Source organism: Lycorma delicatula, chromosome 4, assembly GCF_047948215.1.
Source record: "Lycorma delicatula isolate Av1 chromosome 4, ASM4794821v1, whole genome shotgun sequence".
NCBI lineage: Eukaryota > Metazoa > Arthropoda > Insecta > Hemiptera > Fulgoridae > Lycorma > Lycorma delicatula.
In genome coordinates this window covers 216136169-216158604 of record NC_134458.1, presented here as the reverse complement: position 1 = coordinate 216158604, position 22436 = coordinate 216136169, and the positions used below count along the sequence as shown (strand labels likewise).

General features: G+C 26.4%; 1 protein-coding gene across 13 annotated transcripts in view; it reads right to left on the bottom strand.

Annotated features, from left to right (window-relative positions):
* Positions 1-22436, bottom strand: part of LOC142324279 (RNA binding protein fox-1 homolog 2-like) — a 557441-nt gene that overhangs the window by 23071 nt on the left and 511934 nt on the right. For 5 of the 13 annotated variants that reach the window (XR_012756257.1, XM_075365183.1, XM_075365181.1 and 2 more), the window contains 4 exons: positions 20431-20557; positions 9576-9642; positions 7418-7438; positions 1389-1454 (listed from right to left, as the gene is read on the bottom strand). Coding sequence is in view for 11 of the 13 variants with exons in the window: in XM_075365183.1 (XP_075221298.1) it covers positions 1389-1454; positions 7418-7438; positions 9576-9642; positions 20431-20557 (281 nt within the window). In the remaining 2 variants the exon portion in view is untranslated. The remainder of the gene's footprint in view (positions 1-1388; positions 1455-7417; positions 7439-9575; positions 9643-20430; positions 20558-22436) is intronic. The other 8 variants (XM_075365182.1, XM_075365191.1, XR_012756258.1 and 5 more) reach the window with 6 other exon arrangements.

The window sequence follows — 22436 nt, the reverse complement described above, 5'->3', positions numbered from 1 at the left end:
ACAAAAAAATATAATCTGTTAGTGGATGAGAAGGGAAATTTTCAATCATGGATTAACGTGTTTAAAATATTTCTTGAATAAAATTAAATTGGAACCCTAGAAGTGCACTTTGGAAAGTAAAACGTGAGGAAGAATGCCAACAACCACAATAATACTATGGTTAACTATGAATAAATCATAGTTAAGGGGCCAACATTGGAACAACTAAGTTGCACCAGTTAATATATATATATATATAAAAGTGCATTTTGGAAAGTAAAAAGTGAGGACGAATGCCAACGACCATAATAATATTATGGTTAACTATGAATAAATCATAGATAAAGGACCAACATTAGAGCAACTAAGTTGCTAATAATATATAATATATATGAAACTCAATCCACCCAAGTAAAGAAATAAGACAACTCTTACGTTATTTTTTCATATAATTTTTTTTACGAAAGCACTTTCGCAGGATCCCACATCATCAGTCATCTATAATATATTTACATAAAATGACATATATCAAACACAAAATTAAAATTACAATTACATATGAAGTCAATTAAACAAAATAAAATAAAAACAAAAATATAATGACATGAATATGGCCAGCCAAATATCACAGCACAGCTAAGTTGGCTGGCCATATACATGTCATATTTTTGTTTTTATTTTATTTTATTTAACTGACTTCATATGTTTTTGTATACTTAATTGTAATTTTAATCTTTTAATTTTATGTTTGACATGTAATTTTATATAAATATATTATATGAAAAAGTAAAAAATAAGGTGAGAGTTTCTTATTTCTATACTTGGGTGGATTGAGATGAATTATACATAATTAAATTTATTAGTGCAGCGATGATATGGGTCTTGAGAGGATTTATTTTAGAAAAATAAATAAATATATATATTAAAACAGTAGGAAATTGCCACTCAACCTACAACATTTTTTTTTGGAACAGTAGCTCTCATTTATGCTTAGTATGGAGATTAATGGTAATGAACAAAAAAAAAAAGCAAACCAAAGCAAATATTGAAGAAAGGACCTTCATTATATAAGTCTTAAGTTTAATAAATCCTATTTATCTAATCTTTTTATTACAAAATATTATTTACGAAAAAAAGGTATAAATTTTAAAAAATATATAAATTAAAAAAAAATGAGAGAGAACCTTGCTTTCTGACACAAAGAGAAAAAAGAACTAATATAATACAAAAACCAAATAAAAGAATTAAATTTTAAGCCCAAATCTACAAAAAATTTACAGTTTTTTTTTTTTTTTGCTTTTAAAAATATATACCAAAGACTACTACATTTTTAAAAAAAAATAAAAATAAAGTATTTTAATATTATAATCTTTAAACTGTTTGAAAAGGGAATTTAAAAAAATAATTACCTCAAGGTTAGGTTTGTTGACCAAGGATAAAGCAGGGTCCATAAGCACACCGACTCCAGCAGGATCCTGTAATGGGATATCTTTAATATGAGAAACAACATCTACCAAAGAAACTACTAAAATAACGAAAAGTAATATTTTGAAGGAAAAAATTAATTATGAGATACAAGTACTACTAAAATGAAATATATTTTTTTTATTAAAAAAGAAAATAAAAATTTTAAAAATCCAACAAATAAATATCCTTTAATTTTTAAAAAGTTTAGTAGATTTACATCTATGAAAAAATTCTTTATTAAAATAACATTATAGTATCATAATCCTACATGAAATAAGACAATAGATTTGAAAATAAATTAAATCACTATGGCTCATTTTTCTTTTTGCATGGCATATAATTCACATCCTAGTTATGTCATGACCTGCTACCAATATGCAAATTACAGTAGAAATTCGATAATTCAGCATCTAACGTTCAATTTGGACTTATAATTAATTATACCAGTGAAGAGATAAGAAAAATCTACTTATTGCCATCACAGCGACTACCACATTTCACAATTTTTTTTTCATTTGCTAGCACACTTAAAAATTTTAATTGTTAGTATAATATTACTCTTACTCAAAACTCACTTGTTTCTATTTACACTTCAATATTCAACCAAAAATAAATTTAGCATCCTTGTGTCTTATCAAGTTAAAAAAAAAATCCATAATATGTTCTGTTCAATTCGCACTAGAAACCATATAGGGTTACCAATTTTGTCAAATGTTCATAAAATAATTAATCATTTCATTAAGTATAATAGATCAACATATTCATTTCAGAATCAAAAACACTTAATTTAGTTCAAGAAAGTAATGCAAAAATGTTGTTCCATCCTAATATTAACCTATGCAACAGAAATACCAAAAAGAAAATTATTGAAAGTGTTAAACAGAATAATTAGTGGAAAATAAAGAAATGATATAATAAGGCAACAACCGGAAATAGATGAGACTGGGGATTTAGGAAGCAAAAACTGCATTGGTTTACACATAAAAATAAAATTAAGGAAAAGTCAAATAAAAAACGTTTAAGAAGGAAGAAATGAAACTCATAAAGGTAGAGAGAGAAATCTTCTAGAGGTGGTTTATGTATAAAGAAGAGCAAAGAAAATTTAATCTTCTAAGGAATCAGGAAATAATAATGAAAACTTTTATATTTTTTTTACTCAAAATAAGATGATGAGAGGTGAAAAACTTCTAGTTTTTTCTAAGAGCTTAAGTCATAACAAAAAAATAAGACTTCTTCACAAATACCGCATCTTATTAATAAGTAGCATGGCTGTTGTTGGCACATAATGAAAAAATTACAAAAGCTAAAACCAGTAGATTAATAACAATGCACATTATCTGTATATGTTTATTTAGTGTGTAACTTTTGTTTAATTTTCTCCAGATTTCAGTTTAATTTTAGAGCAAGTTGAATCTATAAATTTTTTATGTTGTAACAGTAACATTTTGAATAGCAATTTATAGGGTTCAGTAAGTTAATGATTTTCTGACTGAATAAAACTTTTTAAACTATTCTTTTAAACTGGATATTTCATGAACTCATTGCATCATAATTTTAAATAAATTAATCTTTTATATGAAACATTTCTTCAAGAAAATAGTATAGTTTATCACTAATTGATATTTAAATGTTTTAAAGAGTTTTGAATTGAGAAAATTTGGTAAGAAGCAACCTACAGCCAACTCCTGATTAGCATTTTCACGCTGTAGGTAAATCACAATGCACCTGAAAAACACTGTTATTTAAGAATCAATTAAGAACTAGTATAATATTTCATTTTGCCATATGTTTTTGTACTATTAGAATATGCTTATTCTGCAGTTTGCTTAACTAAATTTGTTTATATAATCTGGCACAAATTAAAATTTTCTCATATAAACAGACCACTAAACATTTTTAAGTCTTTCAATAATATTTATCACTTTTAATTATTTATTACGCAATATATTGTTGTTATATTCACAAAACAAAAAACAAAAAAACACTATGAACTAACTGTGATTTATTTTTTTCATAAGAATTAAATTCTTTTAATATGTGAAAAGAATTAATTATTCTTTTAATTTGATTTTATTATTTTTTAACATGTGACACTTTAAAAATGACTGTGTTATTTGAAAATTGTTCTTATACTCATAATGCACACTGTTATTATAAAATAATAGCTAATTACAGTTTATTAATATAATAGTTAATTTAATTAAATAAAAAATAACCTGATAATACAACAAAAATTGATTTCATAATGAAAATAAAAATTTTATTTCAAGACTACTTTTGTTAATTGGTCATGCACAATAACATTTAAGTTACAACATAATTATATTCAATTGCACTACAACCAATTGACTGTATCATTATTTAAAATCTCTCTAGTATTAAATAGAAAGCAGTACCTCAATTCAGAATAAAAATATGATTTGTCATATTATACTACAATGTATCAGTTCATTATGAGATGTTATAATTTTATGCTCATTAAGAAGTTTCATTAAAAATAAAGCGTTTGCATCTGTAAAAAGAGAAATAATAATTAAACAAGGGATGTTCAATACTTAATGAGCAAACTGATGTAGAGAAAAAAACAGCTCCTTCAATAACAATGAAACTTTTTGAGTGTCTGTTGGCAATCTTAGGAACACATTTTCAGCTGTTCAATCATAATTTATTTAAACATACTCTTTTGTTGATTTCAGAATGTCAGCTCTGCTTGAAACGTGTTCATGGAAGAGCAACGTTCAGTGATAAGATTTTTACTATCAGAAGGTGTAAAATGGCAGAAATTTACTCAAGAATGTTGAAACAGTATAGTGAAAAGTGTTTCAACCACATTAACGAGTATAAGCGGGTGGAACAGTTCAATCCAGACAAAGTGTGACCAATCTCCATCGCTCTGGAAGACCAATTGAAGTTTCATCTACTGTATTGCAAAATCGCATAAATGATCTTATTCGTGAAGACAGGCAAGTCAAATTTCCCAAATTACTAGTTTGTTTAACATTACTGTTGGAACCATGCCATTCAATCATTCATGATGTGCTGAATTATCACAAAAAGTGTTCAAGATGGGTCCCAAGACAGTTGATTCAAGCCCATAAAGACACCCATATTCGCATTTGTTCTGAGGTTAAAGAACGATTTGAAGCGTTAGGTAATGAATGACTTTCTAGATCGTATAACCTGTGATGAAACATGGTTACACAATTTCAAACCTGAATCCAAATAGCAGTCTTGAGTGGAAACATCTGGATTCACCCACCAAAAAAAAAAAAATCAAAACTCATGTTTTAGCCGATAAAGTGATGTTGACAATCTTCTGGGGCTTGCGAGGCCCATTTTTAGTGACAATTTAGAAGAACAACGTACTGTGAACAGTGAGTACTATTCTAATTTGCTCCAACAGAAAGTGAGATCCATGATAAGGTGAAAACGTCAGGACGCTCTCAAAAGGCGCGATTCTCTTGCATGACAACGACAAGCCCCTCACTGCTCAGAGAATGGGAGAAATGCTTGAGAGGTTGGTTTGGGAGGTGTTGTCACTTCCTTCTTATAAAAATATGTTTATTAGTAGCATTACAGACCTCACCCCGTTCAATTTTCATTTGTTCAGCCCACTCAAAGGCTTTTTACACAATAGGTTCAACGACAAATAAGCAATCAAAAAAGTGGTATACGAATGGTTCAAACAGCAAGCTAAAGACTTCTGCACTGCAGGAATCAGAAAGCTCACAGAATGGTGGGAAAAATGTCTAAATGGAGACTATGTTGAAAAGTAGATGTGTAAGCTTTATTGTCATTGAATAAATTGTTTTTCTCTACATCAATTTGTCTCGTTAATTACTGAACGTCCCCTCGTATATACATTTTTTTTAAATATTAATTTTAACTGAATGGTGTACCAGATTTCATAACTTTTTTCTAACCTAGTTTTACTGGATGAGTTTTTTTTAATATTAATTTATTTTATAAATGGAAAATTTAGTGATAATTTAATATTTTTGAACTTTGATTTCTCTTTTATCATGCAAAATTTGTTTTTTTCAAGTTTAACCATAATATTATATAGCACATGTTTATACAACAATATTAGTTATTTTTTTATATTTTGATCATCATTCTGAATTGATGTTTGGATAACCTGGAATTGTACTGCATTTTTCTTTATCAAAGATCCTCTTCCTGAAATCATGGATGATCAGGAGTTGGCTGAATATATAAGGTTTTTAATTGCATATCACAATTTAAAAAAAAGAAGATGAATACCAAACCAGAACTAAACCAAATTGATTTTTCATTTAATTTCAATGGTCGTTCTCTTTCATTCATGAGTTAAGGCATTTTATAAGATAAAGGATAGTAAAAAATCAGCAGCCATGCTAATTAATACAATATAAACACTAATGCATGTATCCTATCAAAAAGACTATTATACTTTCTTGCAACCTAGCCTAGAAATAATTAATATGAATTTATTCTTCGATTAGAAGTAATCATATTTAGAATATGTAAAGCGTGTTTAATCCACAGAATTTGGTCAGTGCTCTACCTCTTTGTAAAATTAGTCAATGTTAAGCACTTCATGAAAAGCACGCAAATGTGCGCTATGTCAATAATGTTTAATCATTAAAAAATACTATACTTAGGTCCGAAAAACACTAGCTTCTACAGTTGAGATCATTAAATTGATTTTCATTCCAAAACTGACAAAAGTGATGTACTAAATGAAACCGTAAAAATCAACACATGCTGTTCAATTATATGAAAACACACAAGTTTTGAAATTACTTCTAACGTTACTTACAAACAAGGTGCAGTAATACCTACACATCAGCACGGATGAAGAGCAAAAAAAATACATATATACCATATAAAAACAACAGAAAAGTAGGTCGTAGCAATTTAACTTATTCCCAAATGAATAATTTCACCCATCTGAACAAAAATATAATAAATAACAAATTTGCAAAATAACATTTTTTTTTTATGTGATGAACACCCATGCTAATATTAATAATAAATAATATGGATCATCTACTAACAATTTGTAAAGTGAATATTACCAATATGACAATTGTTTTGTGTGACTACAATATTGTTAAAATATTAAATTAATAGGGACTTAAATATTAAACTTTTGGATAATTCTAAATTTATGGTGATAGTGGTGTGTGAGTGTATATCACTATTAAAATTCAATAAAGTTGAGAATATATTAACTACTTTAAAAATATAAGCTATAATTTCATACTTTCAACATAACACATGCAGGAGATGGTACGTACAAATAAAAATTTTAAGAACAAAACTTTTGGTGTAGTAAATAGATTAAAATAATGTGTCCAGTCCATCCTTTTTTATTATTAAAAAAAAATAAAATAATAAATAAATACACAATTTCTTATACAAAATTCACAATCAATAAACAATCAACAAAAAAGCATTTTAAGAAATCAAATTAAAAACTTTTCGCGTCATACTGGATATTTTTTTAATGTTTTAATCAACTGGTTGGCAGTAATAATAAAAATAGTAAAAAAAACATAATTAAGTAGATAAAGATGAAATCTAAACAGATAATTAAAAATAAAATCAGCATCCAAACACATTAATTATTAACAGTAATATAACAAATTGTCACTGCAACCAAATATCACACAACCAACTGTAAACTGCGCAAAAAAAATCTTCTAGGAGTGATTTATAGATAGACAAAATAAAAAGTGGATGGTAATAGTCTGTGTATTTTACTAACATCTAAAATTTATTATATGCATTATATAATACACATAAGTATTATAAGAATGTTGTTTATTACGTACAAGTACTGTTATATAAAATAGAATACTTATTCACAACGCACACACAAACAATGCTAAAAAAAGCAAGTAAAAAAACCAACATAAAACTCACACAAGGTGTAATATTTTAAATAACTGACTTAAAATACACTATTTTAAGTCAAATATTTTACCTCATTAGGCGTAGTCCCCGCCTGAAACAAAGTTCTAATTGAAACCATAAACCTAATATTTACAATTATAAAGTTTTATCTATTAGTAATATGAACTTAAAACTGGAGGAAAAAATTCTGAATACAAAATTTTTCTGATGTACCAAAAAAATTTATTTTAGCTTACAGGTAATAGGATATGTAAAATAACTGAATCATATAATATTGGAGGTAAAGATCAATAAAACTCTATTACAAGTGAAACAATATTTCTTTTCCAGATAATACATAAATTAAAACACAATTCTAAATTTAAATAAAAACTAATTCATAACTGAATTTCTAATATAAAAATTAAGTTGGGAGAAATAATTTAAACCAATTATCTAATATTACAAATATTTTGATAACACTGTAATTATAAAATACAGAAACTGAATACAAATAGGTATTATCCAGAGATCACCAATGACAACATGGGCACATTATGCACCAAGTTGTTGAGGGCAAAAGTTTTGGGGAAAAATGTTTTTAGAATACTTGAAAAAATTCAAAATGTTTGTTTAATCAACACATAGTTGAACATCACATTTCAATAGAAAGTAACTAGTTCTAATGAGCTGATATTTATAAAAATCACCAATCTCAAATCCTATTAAGTATTGGATGAGGTCAACACTTATTGAAAATGATCAATGACTTCATCGCTACATCTAAAACCCTAGAGCGCACTCATTTGAAATTTTTATTCTGTTTCCATTAATTCAGAAATTATTCTTCTTTTAATCAATTTAGTAACTACTTCTCAACATCATGCATATCTACTTCATATCATCACTTTCTATGATGAGGAAGAGATAAAAAAAAAATGTTGAAATCTCTGAAAATGCCAATGCTGACAGAGATTTAGGCCTTCCTCCTACTGACAAAATCAATGAATTCTTTGTAAAATTATGACAAATATTTTTAAAATGGAAAAAGAATTTTCCAGTATATTTATAATCACATCCCATACAAAGCAGTGAAGGAGCAATAATTTTTCAGATTCTTTATCGTAACAGTTTTAGTATTCATGCACCTCTGTTTGGGCTATTGCAAAGTTACATAAAGCAAGTTGGGAAAACACTATAATGAAATTTACCTTTAAGTCCTGAAAGTTGTCTCTAATTCAAAGCATTGAATTATTCTACATTTGTCATCAAAAACATTTTATGACATCCTCCGAATAAATCAAGATTCCTGCTATTAATTCTCAAATGATCTTTGGCTGGTTTTTGTGTACTACTCAGAAGAAAAGGTTAGAATATGTTAAGTCAGACAATTATGGAGAACACACTCTGAAATTATGCAATCAGTTAAGCTATCATTCGAGTAGAGTTTATATAAATCTGAGCAGTGTGTGCAATTAGACAATCCCAATAAAAATAATTCAATTCTATTCACATTGAGTTTTCCAAGTAGCAGAAACAGAATTCATAAACAATCAATATATACATTTATACTTTTTTCTTTTTTCCAAAGAATGTGAGATCTATAATTTGCCTTAGAATAAAAAGCCTCCAGCTTTTTCAGAATGCAGTAATTGTTTATGAATGGGATACAGATTCTCTATACTCCACAAACATGAATTGAATGAGTATATATACCCAGATAAATAATACCAAACTTCATGTGTAAAAAAAATTTCATCTGTACTTAAATTCTGTTTTGCTTAACATTTTAAACTCTGCTAACATTATTGCATTCTGCAGTAAGATCTGTTAGCTCTAATCCTGAGAAAAATCGACTCTTAATAAGAAAAATAATTTTATTTTTTCTTACAGCCGTGAGAGCTGGTTCCTACACTAACTTCTGCCCGAATCCATTTCCTCAATAATTTAAAAGAACTTATTGGAAATTTATCCTTGCACAGGACTAAATGTTACTGTAGACAATCAGTTTCTGTTCCTTAAATAAATAGGTTATTCAACACAACATAATATTAAAATTATTCTTTTAAAATACTTTTATAAAAATATTATCTTAATCTTTTCCTCCATAAAAAATGCAAAAAAATTAGAGTTTAATAAAAAGGTGCAAGACATAAAAAACTAACAAAAAATATTTTTTTTTTTTAAATTTAAATAACTTATTAATAAGAAACAAGTCATATATGTATGTACACGTTTATTCAGCTAACCTGTAATCTATAGTTGTTATCAGCGGTTGCTGCATGTGCTGCTAAGAACGGATCATAGTACATCCCACTGCAACATTAATAAATGTTAAATATAAAAACAAAAATAATACACATAGAAATATAAAACAAATGAAACAGATATGACTTATATTAAATGTAACAAACAATACAAATATAATTTTTTTTTAATAGAATGATTATTCCAAAATTTGTTTAATGTTTACTTATAGATTTAAAAAATTCCCCATAATTTTAATACAAACAATATAAAAATTAAATAATTAATTAATAAGTAACTCCTAAAAGTGGGATACTTAAGAATAAAGTCTGATAATCTATTTTATAATGTCATTAACATAAAATTAATTTTAATAGGGGCTGAATTTTGGAGGAAAATGAGAAAAAAATTCCCAGATTTTGAAATGTTTTCATTAAATGTTCATTATTTCAATATCCTGAAACTTGGCCGAGTGGAATGCAGAGAAAAAGGATTTATAGAGTCCAATTTCATGATTCTACCTGCCAATGTATTATGGAAGAATGGGATGTCACAGATCTTTTTTCTAAGGTTAGGTGGGGTTGGTTTAGCAGGATTTTTATGGTCATTCCTGATATTATCCTAAAATAGGAAATGGAAATCTCTAACAAGTGGAAAAAATTCCTGATGAGGTTTAAATCCATAGTACCTTTCAGATTAAAGACAGTATCACCATTTCACCAGAGGTCATACATATATATGTATATATATATATGAAGACCAAGCTATCTGAAAGCATAATGTTAAAAGAACATCAAATGGTAAAACAGGTTGTATGAAACTAGTTTGATATACTGGATTAAGTATGTTGGCATGAAACCTAAAAACTAAGTTCTGATTTTGTAATTTATACTTTTGTGTAGATAATTCATTAAAATGATTACTAATGTATAAATGCTTCTGATACAGAAAGAAACTAACCATTTAATATGCAACTATTTGCTCAGAATGCCTAACTAGTGGTGTCAGTGCTTAAAATATCAGATGAGATGGTAGGATCAAATCAGTGTTAATAATTTATACAGCCAAAAACAAAAGTAAGAAAATAAATAAATAAAAGCAGTCAAAAAAAAATAAAGAATAACAAAAGAAACTTTAGATCATATAATAAATTTCAAGTGATATATGGAAATTATAAAACATAATCTATAAAAATCAAAATTATACATCATCAATTTAAGTAGAAGTAAATGGACTAGAGGGATTATTTTAAAAATGATTAAACAATAAATATAAATTAACAGCATGAAGTAACATTTGTGTGCCACTTGGTTACCTTGGTATTTTATGTTTTGGGTTCATTTGACGATAACATTAGATCAGTCAATTTGATAACAAACCACTCACTCAATTATTCCTATTACCTGAATATCAGATAGTTTACTGTACAGGAAAAACTGCCCAGTGAGTTTGGCTTTCATATTAAGAAAGAAGGCTGATCCTATGTAATTATTTATGGTTCACCAAATATTTTTCATAAAAACAATGAAAAAGTTTGGTAAAACTGAAAATAACTCCTTAAAAATTTTTGAAAACACCCCTGTAATATTAAAATTACATTCAGTTATAAAGCGAAAAAAAAAAAAATTTTCACTTAAAATGAAAACGTTTACGATCACTTAGTGAGACCTATTAGTCATAGCATCTCAAATAATTATAACATTATCATAAGAAGCATTTGTTGATTAATTCACATCACTACCTAAAACTTGTGGATGGGAATATGGAATGAGATCTTTTAGCTTCCAAAAAAAAAGCCTAAAAATGTTATTCTCATTATTAAAAAGATTCACTAATGTATATTTCTTCTTTATGTTTTGCGTTAATATCTACAGTTTTTTAATAAAAAAAAAAATAATCAAATTACAAGGCAAAAGTGAAGAGCACACATACACATCCAGTAACAGCAGGAGTTAATATATATCCAATGACTGCTATTTAACTGAAATTATTTCAGATATTGTTGTAGCAATAAATCATTCTAGTATTAATTTGGAGGGAATTTAAATTCCATAAATTTTAATAGAAACTTGGATTTTAAAAAACAGTTTTTGTTGTATAACTTTTTTCTCCAATTTTACTCTTTTACTCACTTTTAAGTCTTTTTTTTTTTTTAAATCTGGTAATTTACTCCCAAGACATTCATTTTCATCATTTAGATAAGATAATTCAGTTGGATAGTTACAATCTATAAAATTTCGGAAATAAACAAAAGTTAAAGAAACATAACCCTGTTTCTACATTACGCTGTTTTTCAGAACCAGGAAGAAAATAATTTGTTGCAGTGTGCATTTGAGAGAGTTGTCACAACAAATTAATTTATAATGTTATGTTTTACCCTAAGTAAATCTATCCCTTCATACAGTAGGTAGTATGAATACTCCATGACCTGGAAGGAGGAAAAAAAGAACCAAATTAAGTACTTATTTGATGTACATTTGTTTGTTTCATTTCATGGACCCTCGTGGTAGATCATATTTTCTATCTACCATTTTCTCATAATTATTCCACCCTCTCAGTGATATTTTGTGGATTCTGATTTGACATCAACTGGATCCACACTAGGATTACAAGGAGCCATACGAGTAAATTATATACTTAGCATTTATATGTATTGAAATGTCATTTGTTGAGTGATGTGTTTTCTATCTGTTGATTGTGCAAAAAGCCCAACCTGGGGCTGAAGTGCTTATAGTGTAAATTCAGATCTCCTAATAAATATGTAAATCATGTATTCTTGGGATCTACATTCTGTAATAGGTTATTATGTCAAAATAAAAAAAGAGTTATAAATAACTCTTCATTTCATGAATAAATTACAAGAAACCATTTCTAGACAAAATTTCACAAATTTTGAGTTTGTAAAGCTTATTTTAGTACACAAAAAATTGTATTGATTTACTTAAAAATCTAATCTATTTAATGAAACTTTATTCCAAACAATTCTAAACTCCATTTTATTACTCTGTAATGAATGGATTCCCAAGAAATTTTAACTAGTTCTACTATTTTTGAAGTAAAATAATTGCACTAGAAAAGAGGCACACTGAGCAAAACTTACCTAATATAAATTTTGAGTACTGAGAAGGCTTCGATTGATGTAAAGATTAATTTAATTTTACACCAGCATTATTTTTTCAAGGATGAGAATTTTTAATGAATATAGAAATAGAGATAATTCTATAATTATGAAATATATGTTTAATAATAATAAAAAATTTTATATACTTTAAATTTTAAAAAACTTAATGCATTTAATAAGTAGTAATTAATAAGTGCTAATTAATTATTTTATTAATTTGTGTGACAAAACAAATATCCCTCAAAAAACATAACACTTTAGTGCTTTTCTAAAATCAAAACAAAACATAAAACAACCAAAAAGTAACTAAACCTAATAAAAACAGTTATTTATATGTATATTTAAAAAAAAGGAAAACCAAGAATCTGTTGTTACATTCCACTTTTAACTTGCTATAATAATAATGTTTATTTTAAAAACAAAAATCATAAATATGACTTATATAAATTCATATTATAACAGTAACAATAATAATAAAATTAAAATATAAGTAATAATAATTATAGTAATAATAAATAATAACAGGTTGCATGAGGTTAGATTGAGTGCAAAGCGAAAAACACCACATGCCACATAGCTCAATATTATAATGTATAAAAATGCAATTCATCTGTGGAGATATATATATAGTAGATTATATATATATATATGTATGTAAGTACATATTCAAATATATATGTATATATGATAATATAATAATAATAATATAATAATAATATGTACACTGCACACTACAACATTGCACAAAAAATTTACAAACAATGCTAGCGATCACATCATTCGGAAAAATAAATAAAAAAATAAATACCCATAACCTACACAACAGTCTTTTAGCAAGTAATATGATAATAATAGTAATAATTAATGGTAATAACACTATATTATAAATGAATAATGAACAACAGTAGATGCTGAAAAATATTACAGTGAAGCCAAATCGCCTGCAAACATGCCAAGACCAGAGACAATTACATGTTAATTATCATTATACGTGTTGAGATAGAATACCACATGTCATAAATACATAAATAAATTTTCTTTACACAACATTGTGTAAAACTCCTTACATAAAAAATAAACATTTTTTTATAATAAAACTTATAACTAGGTAATAATTACAATTAAGTAGCGATATGATAAAATTCTTTCCTAAAAAATATTGTGAAACAAAATAAAAAATTTATATCATTGACCTTTTAAAAAACAGAATGCAACGTGTACAACGTTTTAAGTGCATGGGTTACTTTATTCAGATTTGGTGGTCAACTAATCTCTTTCTCAGTAGCCTAATTTCAGAATTGAAAATCCAAATAAAATTTCAGTATATTTTGGCATTCATAAATTTATGAAGCTATTTTTTATCATCACTGTTCAAATTATCATAATTTTCTGATGTGATAGCACAATAATTTTAACTTAATACATCCATCATCCAATTCAGAGCGTAATAAAATTGCAGTTTGGGCTATCACACTCGCTTGCTCTCTCTCTTTTTTTTCTGTTTAGTCTCTGAACCACCGTTAAGGTCTAAATTCAAAGGATGATATGTATGAATATAAATGAAGTGTAGTCTTATACAGCATCAGGTCAACCATTCCTGAGATGTGTAGTTAATTGAAGCCCAGCCACCAAAGAACACCGGTTATCCATGATCTAGTATCAGTTTAGACTATCTGGAATTCCCTGACATTTGGCAGTTGCTCATAACAGATAAAGCACTGATGAAGTGATTTTCTTCAACATATAGTTGAAATATAGTTAAATAGTTCACTTTAAAACCAACAAAGTACATGACAATGTAAAAATATTCTGGTTGCATTAACTTGATCGTTAAACTAATGTACTCCACTTTCAAAGTTTGGAACCAGTAGTAGGCTGGTAAATATGGAACATTAGTAGGCTAGATCAGTGGCTGTCACGTACACAAGACAATAGTTAAAATAGTTTAATGGATTCTATTTCTCAAGTGCGAGTATAGAGACATTAATTAACGCTTACCTTAATGCTTATAATATATTACTGGTATAGTTAAATTGTAATTCTGCTTGTTTCTTGGTTTAATAAAAATTTATATTAAAAAAAAAGTTAAGGATTATCACCTACTTAATTCAAATTGCATCTTTGGTATTAATCACATTTATTTAAACAGGAATTAACTATTTGCTTTAGAAAAATTAACTGATTATTTTTTACACATATTGCATTACAAACACATTTAGTGAACTGAATGACTAAGTAATTTCTTTTTAAGTTATTTTTCTAAATAATTTCTTCTGCTAAGCAATTAATTTTTATTAAATTTATGCATGTTTTGTTTAAAGCAGATCCTTAAGGTGCTTTGAGTACTTAAGATTATTATTGTTTTATTTATATATATACACATTCTTTTTTTGAAAATTCAAATAATTCATTAACATATATATTGACCAATGTGTTAATAAAATTTAATATTTCATATATATATATATATATTTATATGAAAAATAAACACCAAAACACAGTAATTAGACAAGTTAAACTTACCATATTAATTTCCAAGAATCGATTTTTGAGGTATCCCACATCTTCAGTTGGTATTGAATTCTATAATTATATTGCAAATAATTCTTTTAAAAATTTATTATTTTATTTTAGATTGTTCTGTTTTAAAAATGTTGATTTGTATTATGAAAGTATATGCAAATTTTGCTGTCCAGTACTGGAATGATGTAATCTTTAACATGTAATAATTAATATTAGAAAATCTAATCTTGGAAATTAATATGTTAAGTTTAATTTATCTAATTACTGTGTTTTGGTGGTTTATAATTCATATAATATATATATATATATATATATATATTTTACAGGGTGGAATTTGGTAAATAAAATTTTTGGATTTAAAAAAGTAAATTTTTTTTTAAAATAGTGGCCCAAAGGAAGTTAAATTTCTATTAAGGGTTATTTATATTTAACTAACTTTCAATATAATATACAAGTAAACAAATTATCCATTTAAAGTTTTTTTCCAATTAACAATAGAAATAATACAATTTCATACAATTCAGATGTGTATGGACTAGTTAGATCAACTTTTTTTTTTGGCCTATTTAAATCATCAGTTATATTTATTCTTCATATTTATGTAACTATAGAAGAGATTCATGGATTGAATTTCTTTTAGTTTAAAAAAATAATTAACGCACTAATATAAAATAAATAAAAGATTTTTAGTGTTTAATATATTACCAAAATGAAGACAAAAGGTATGCAGAAAATTATCAATACTCTCAAATATACATTTCAAACACGAGAAAAAATGATTTTTTAATGATAGAAAATGAAATAGTTTTATAATGAAAATAAACTTCATATCGCTACTAATAAGTAAATTTATTATATTATACAGCTTATTTAATAATCATATTATATAAAATAAATAAATAAATAAGAAATGAAGGAATTACTATTAAAAAAAAACCACACGGTAACAAACCTGCAAATGAGGCAGTATGTAGTAAGAATGTAATATATCATGCATAAAAACCTGGTAGGTGATAGCTTAAAAGTCAATATCACTCTACTGCAAGCTGTAACTAAAACTAATATACTTCTACAAGAATTAGATTCAAATCTAATTCAACAGTATAATTAGTTTTAATTTACCTGAATAATGGACCAGATTTATTATACTGGTGCAGTAAAGTAGTGGTTTAATTTCATAATTTAACTGAAGAAAAAGCCACTGTAAAGAGAACTGAACAATTCTGAAAATATTGTATTTGTAAATTTTCATAACATTCATTTAGGAATTTAGATGCTACCACGAATCTGTTTATTTTTTTTTTTTAATTTTATATTCAAACATCATATATTTCATACTTTGAGATAAGACTGATCTATGTCCAATATAATTCAACCATAGTCTTGTCCAACATCAGATGGACAGACCATTCCTGATACTGTTGTTAATTCAATGATTGAACTACACAGTTAATATAGACATTCAAATCCAATAAAATCTAACTTTATTTCTTATGTTGATTTTCACCAAAGTAGTGTAGCAACACTCAATTGTCAGAACAGATTAGAGATGATATTACCGGTCACCCAGATTCCAGGTGGTTCAGTAAGTAGCTGTTAGATAAAATAATTTTTTTTATTTGTGCCAATTTTGTGCCTATCTGGTATAAGCGCACTCAGTCCAATCATAAAATGACAGTTGATCTTGAATAGATTGATCTAAAATTGACTGATCCCAACTATAAACTAAAATTAAATAAATTAACACACTCATAACACAGGTGTAAAAATAACTGTCAGGTATATAATAAATGGCAATGTAAAATTAGAGTTTTTAGAGTACCAACATTTAACTATATCAGTGAAAAAGTATGAAAACAAGTGTTGCAATTCATTCATTACAAAAATGAAAACTAAATTCTAATTTAAAAAATAACAAATATTTATAATGTTTTTAAAAAGAAATAATTCCTCCATATGTGTATATTTAGACACTAAATCTAAATTGAACAAGGATATTTTAGAAGAGGATCAGTAGTTACAGAAAAAATAAAAAATAAAACCCAAAAAGAGACTGCATAATGGGATTATTTGCATTCTAAATGAATGTTAACAATTTTTTTGTTTTACACTATTATTTGTTCCCAGTAGATAATCAGTTTATATGAAACTGATGTATTATGATCTGGTAGATAATGAACAAAATGAATGGTTATAACAAGTAAAAGAAAGAAGCAGATGTGAACACCCAATAAATAAAGGAATAATTATTAGAATGTTAAGACCCACCAGAGCTAAATTCAATAACTAATTGGGAATATTGGAATACGTAAGTTTCAATTTAAACTTTTCTTCATTGACTTAATTCTCCATAATTACTATTAATAGAATAAATATAGGAAAATAATTAAAAGTTAATCGAAACCAAAATTTAAATTTATTAAAATCTTTACTAACATCAAAATCTACATTAAACTTAAACAATCTTCTCTTTATTTCTGAAGTAATGGTTTTAATAGTAGGATATTTTACCCATAATTAGATCATTTACAGTATTTCTTTAAGTAACACTATAAACTAAGAAAATGAGCAGACAATGGGAAAAGAAATGGAGAAAAAGATCTTTATTTTACGAACAAGAGATACAGTTATCTACAGAACTCAACAAAATAAAGCTGCATCATACATCATGAAAATCTCTCATATTATCACATAATTTACTTATTTTATCAACAAAAACAACTAAAAATCTGGATTCTGTGTTGGAACAGTAAATAATTTCAAAGACAAAGATTTAAACATTCAGCGCAATGGGTTTTAATGAAAAGTAAAAAACAACAATGTTAAGTTACTTCTCATTAATAGAACCCCACAATATCTTATAATATTCACTTTTACAACAGTCTTACCTACACTAAATACAACCTATCGGAATTTATAACATTATTATTATTATTATTATATTATTTTTAAAGCAGATTGTATGTATGATAAGGCACAATAAATAACACAAAACAGCTAGGAATAAGAATAACATAGTCCTTAATTACAGTTTGGTTTGTTGTAAACTGCATTTACTGTTTTGTATTTTGCCATACCAGTTTGGATTGTTGTAAATTGCATATACTGTTTTGTATTTTGCCAAACACCATGAAAATTTAAGGTCTTTCAAACAGTAAGGAAGCCCTATTACACTTTTATAGCAGAACTGTGCTGTTCAGCGAAATGGTTGGCTAGTATTATCAGTGATCACTTAAGAAAAGGGTCATACAAAGTAACACAGAAAATGTAAAAGGATAATTGGTTTGAAACTACACATTTTTTTTTTCAATATCATTCAATTTTTGTACAGCTAATCAGCCAGAGGAGCTGTTAACAACTGTGTGTGTAATTGTTGAAAATTAGTTTTAATGATTACTTGAACAAAGTGTGCATCAGGTTTATTGAGAACCATAATAATCGGAAAATGATTTTTGAAATCAATGAAACTTCTCTATAAAAATTAAAAATTGTATAAAAATACTTCCACAACAATGGATTTTGAAAGGTTGACAGGAAATAAACAAATACTCTTTAATACAGTTACCTGTTTTATGTTATAATATATCACTGAAAGCCATAAAAAAAAATCTAAAGAGTACACTAACAGATTCCATTAGGTGATGGTTTATAATATTGATCCTTGAAAGGAAAGTTGAAAAGCTTTAAAAAATTTAAAGTTTACAATAAGCAAAATTTTGTTGACCTGCAAATCCCAGTATACATACACAAACAGAAGATTGTGGAATTTCAGAAATGGAAAATGTAAATCATCATTTAATTGTTAAGTAACATTTTTTAAAGTGTTTATATAATGTCAGCTATGTAGAAATGACAACCAGTTGAAGCCAATCTTGGTGATTTTTTTTCCAGACTCAAAAGTAATATCTTTAACTTGTAAGAACTGTTTCCATATAATCACATTTAACAAACAAATAGTAATTTATTACTAATTATGATATCATTATAACAAGAAAAGTATATGATAAAATGTACAAAGGAAATATCAAAGGCAAGCAACATTACAAAAGAATCCATGTAAAAAAAGTGTGGTAAAAAAGATCATGATGACCATGTTAATAACACTACAGCTTCTATATTTCAGATTTTTAAGAAAATAATAATGAAAACAGCTAAAATTAATGAAGATATACAGGTAAATTCAATCTCTCTTTAAGTGTTTAATATCAATCTTCTTATCAAGTACAGTATATTTAAGTAGATGGTAATAATTTAATGTGCCAGTATGAAATTAAACAATGGACATAAAACTTGTTTACTGTTAAGATTTTATAACGAACAATTTGAAGTGCAGAATTTAATTCTTGATTTTAATTGAAATTTTTATCTAAAAACAAATTTTATGCATATCAATATGACACTATTTATGAACAAGCCTGCTTGGAGTGAATTCCACATGATAATATATAAAAAAATAAGTTCCTGATAGTACTAAATACTTTGTGTGCAACTGGGAGGATTTGGGAAAAAATACTCCAGATATTTGTTTTTAATTAAGAGATGATTTAAGTGCAACACCTATTTATAGAACACATTGACAAGGTTTATCTTCTACAGAAATAGGTAATATCATGGAATTTTTAGTTATATAAAAAATCCCTAACTATTAAAAAATCATCCATAATTAGTTCTTAAAAATAACTGATCACAATCAAAATAAAAAGAAAAAACTTATAGTCAGAATACTAATCTTTACAAGGGAAGTACACTAAGTCATTAAGTTAGAAACACACAAATTTAAATTAAAAGATTCTGAAAAAATCCAGCAATTCCTGGATTATACTTCTATTTACAACTCTGTTCATCTAACTGAAATACCTCAGAGTGTAATATTCACAAAAATAAAATTTTAAGTAAGGATAAATATCAGTGGAAATTTAGTTAATCACTAGCTGTCATACATCTGTTCAGAAGCTAACAGTACTTTATACTAAATTTGTCTGAAATATTCCAAATAAAATTATTTTCTATCTACCACTTCTTGTTAGCCAATCCTACAATTCTGTATCTCTTAGAAAAATATATTTAAATCAAGAGAAATTTCTTTTAAAAGAATAACTTTAAGGAAAATTAAGCAGACTTCTTTATTACTATAATTATAAGTGTATAAATATATATAAATTTAAATATAAAGATATGAGATTTGTAATCTAGATATGATTAGTTCTACTGACGGTGTGTATCCATGTAAGGTGGCTGCCGCTGCGGTCAACGGTGATGGATGTCTTGCGAATGCGGCAGCGGCTGGGAAAGCGGCCCTCGCACGTCCCCTCTGTATGGCAACACCACGAAGAGCGGCTGCTGGAAGCACAACACAGACATGCCATTCCACACACACACACACAAAATGCTTGCTGCATAAGTTGCTAATTGCTGACTGATTGACCACACCGCTAGTAGTAATATATAATAGTTATAGTAAATTGTGAAATGAAAAAAAATAATAAGACAGAAAGTCATATAAAAAAGCAGCCAGCGGAGAGTGCAACAAGGTCATTAAATACCCATATTACCCAAATAAGTAAAATAAACATTACATTAACATAGTATTACCCAAATACAACAAAAACATAGACAAACTCTTATTAAAAGCTCTGGCTTCATTAACAAATAATACTGTAAATACTTTTGGTAATTAATAAAAAAAAGAAAATACTTTAAATTAAAATACAAGCAGAGCCGATATACATTCTACCATAAACATACTGTATTTTCAATATTAACAAACTACTACTAAATTATTCTTAACCAACATGAAAATATAACTATCTTTAAAAAAAAAATTATGTTAAATAACATTTAACAAATATAATTATTATTATTAGTTGTTTAAAATAATTTTAGTGCCAGTAAATTTTTAACAGAAGCAAATATATTATATTTTACTGAATGTAAACAAATAACTCCAAGATTTCAACTCATTGTACAAACAGTTAGAAATAGATTGCAACCTATCATTAAACTCTTATCATCTCAAAACATATAATATCCTGATTAATATATTAAAATTATTCCTTTTACAACCTGATTCAAAAGCTAGACATCTTAGGGGTAGAAGTACCTTGAAAACATGATATGGATACAAAATAACGTGATTCAGAGGAGTTTACTTTGGATGTCCACATAATAGTAAGAACATTAAAAAAAATTTAATCACACTAAATGAATCAGTTCAATTAGATAACAGAATTTAGAAATATATAGGTAATTATCCTAACTATGGTTCACTAAAATAATATAAGTTAACCCAGAAAGATACAACTTCCTTCTGCATAAATAATACAACGGTAAATGCATTTCACATTTTCATACAAAGATGATGAAGCTAATGTAAGGAATTAGAAAAATATAAATTACGTTAAGATAATAATAATCATCAAGACACCTGTTCAAAAATCTTAGAAATGTAATAAGACTGATTGGTTAACCTGCCTATTTACTTCTGACAAGTATAACTCATCAAGTTGTTAATTCACTTAACTCTTTTGCTACTTTGACAAATATAATTTTTTGATGTAATAAGTACATCTATTTTGTCAAATTAAATTTGAAATGCTTTTTAAATTAATTATTTTAATTTAAGAATGAAAATTATGCTTTTAGGCCTGCTCAATATTATTTTTATTTGTAATTAATAACAGTTCATTAAGTTAATATTAATATTTTTTATTTAGATAAAAAAATTTTTTTTTAAAGTTGGTTGAACTGTTTCATTACAGCACATGTTTGATGGCTGATGCACATTTAATTGTTTATTTAATAATACTGTTTTGTATACATTTGTCTGTGGCTGTTGACATGCAAAAGGCGTTTATCTTAAAACAGTGGAAAATTATATATTAAGAAAGCAAACTCTCTGTTTCTGAATTAATCAATTATAAGAAATAAATTAAACTAATGTAGTTAAAATTATGCGAAATTTTTTTCAACAAAAATATTACACAAAAAAATACAGTAGTTTTAAAGTCTAAATTTTAACTTAAAAAAAAAAAACAAAAAACAACATTGTCTGGAAATTATTTTCATAATAAAAATAATCAAGAAAATAATTGGGGTATTAAAAGCAGTAACCAATATTATTATTACCATCCGACTAATACACAAAAAAAAATTAATTCTTAACTACAGAACAACACATAATCAGTATATAAAATTATTTAAAAATTGTCAAGACCAGTAA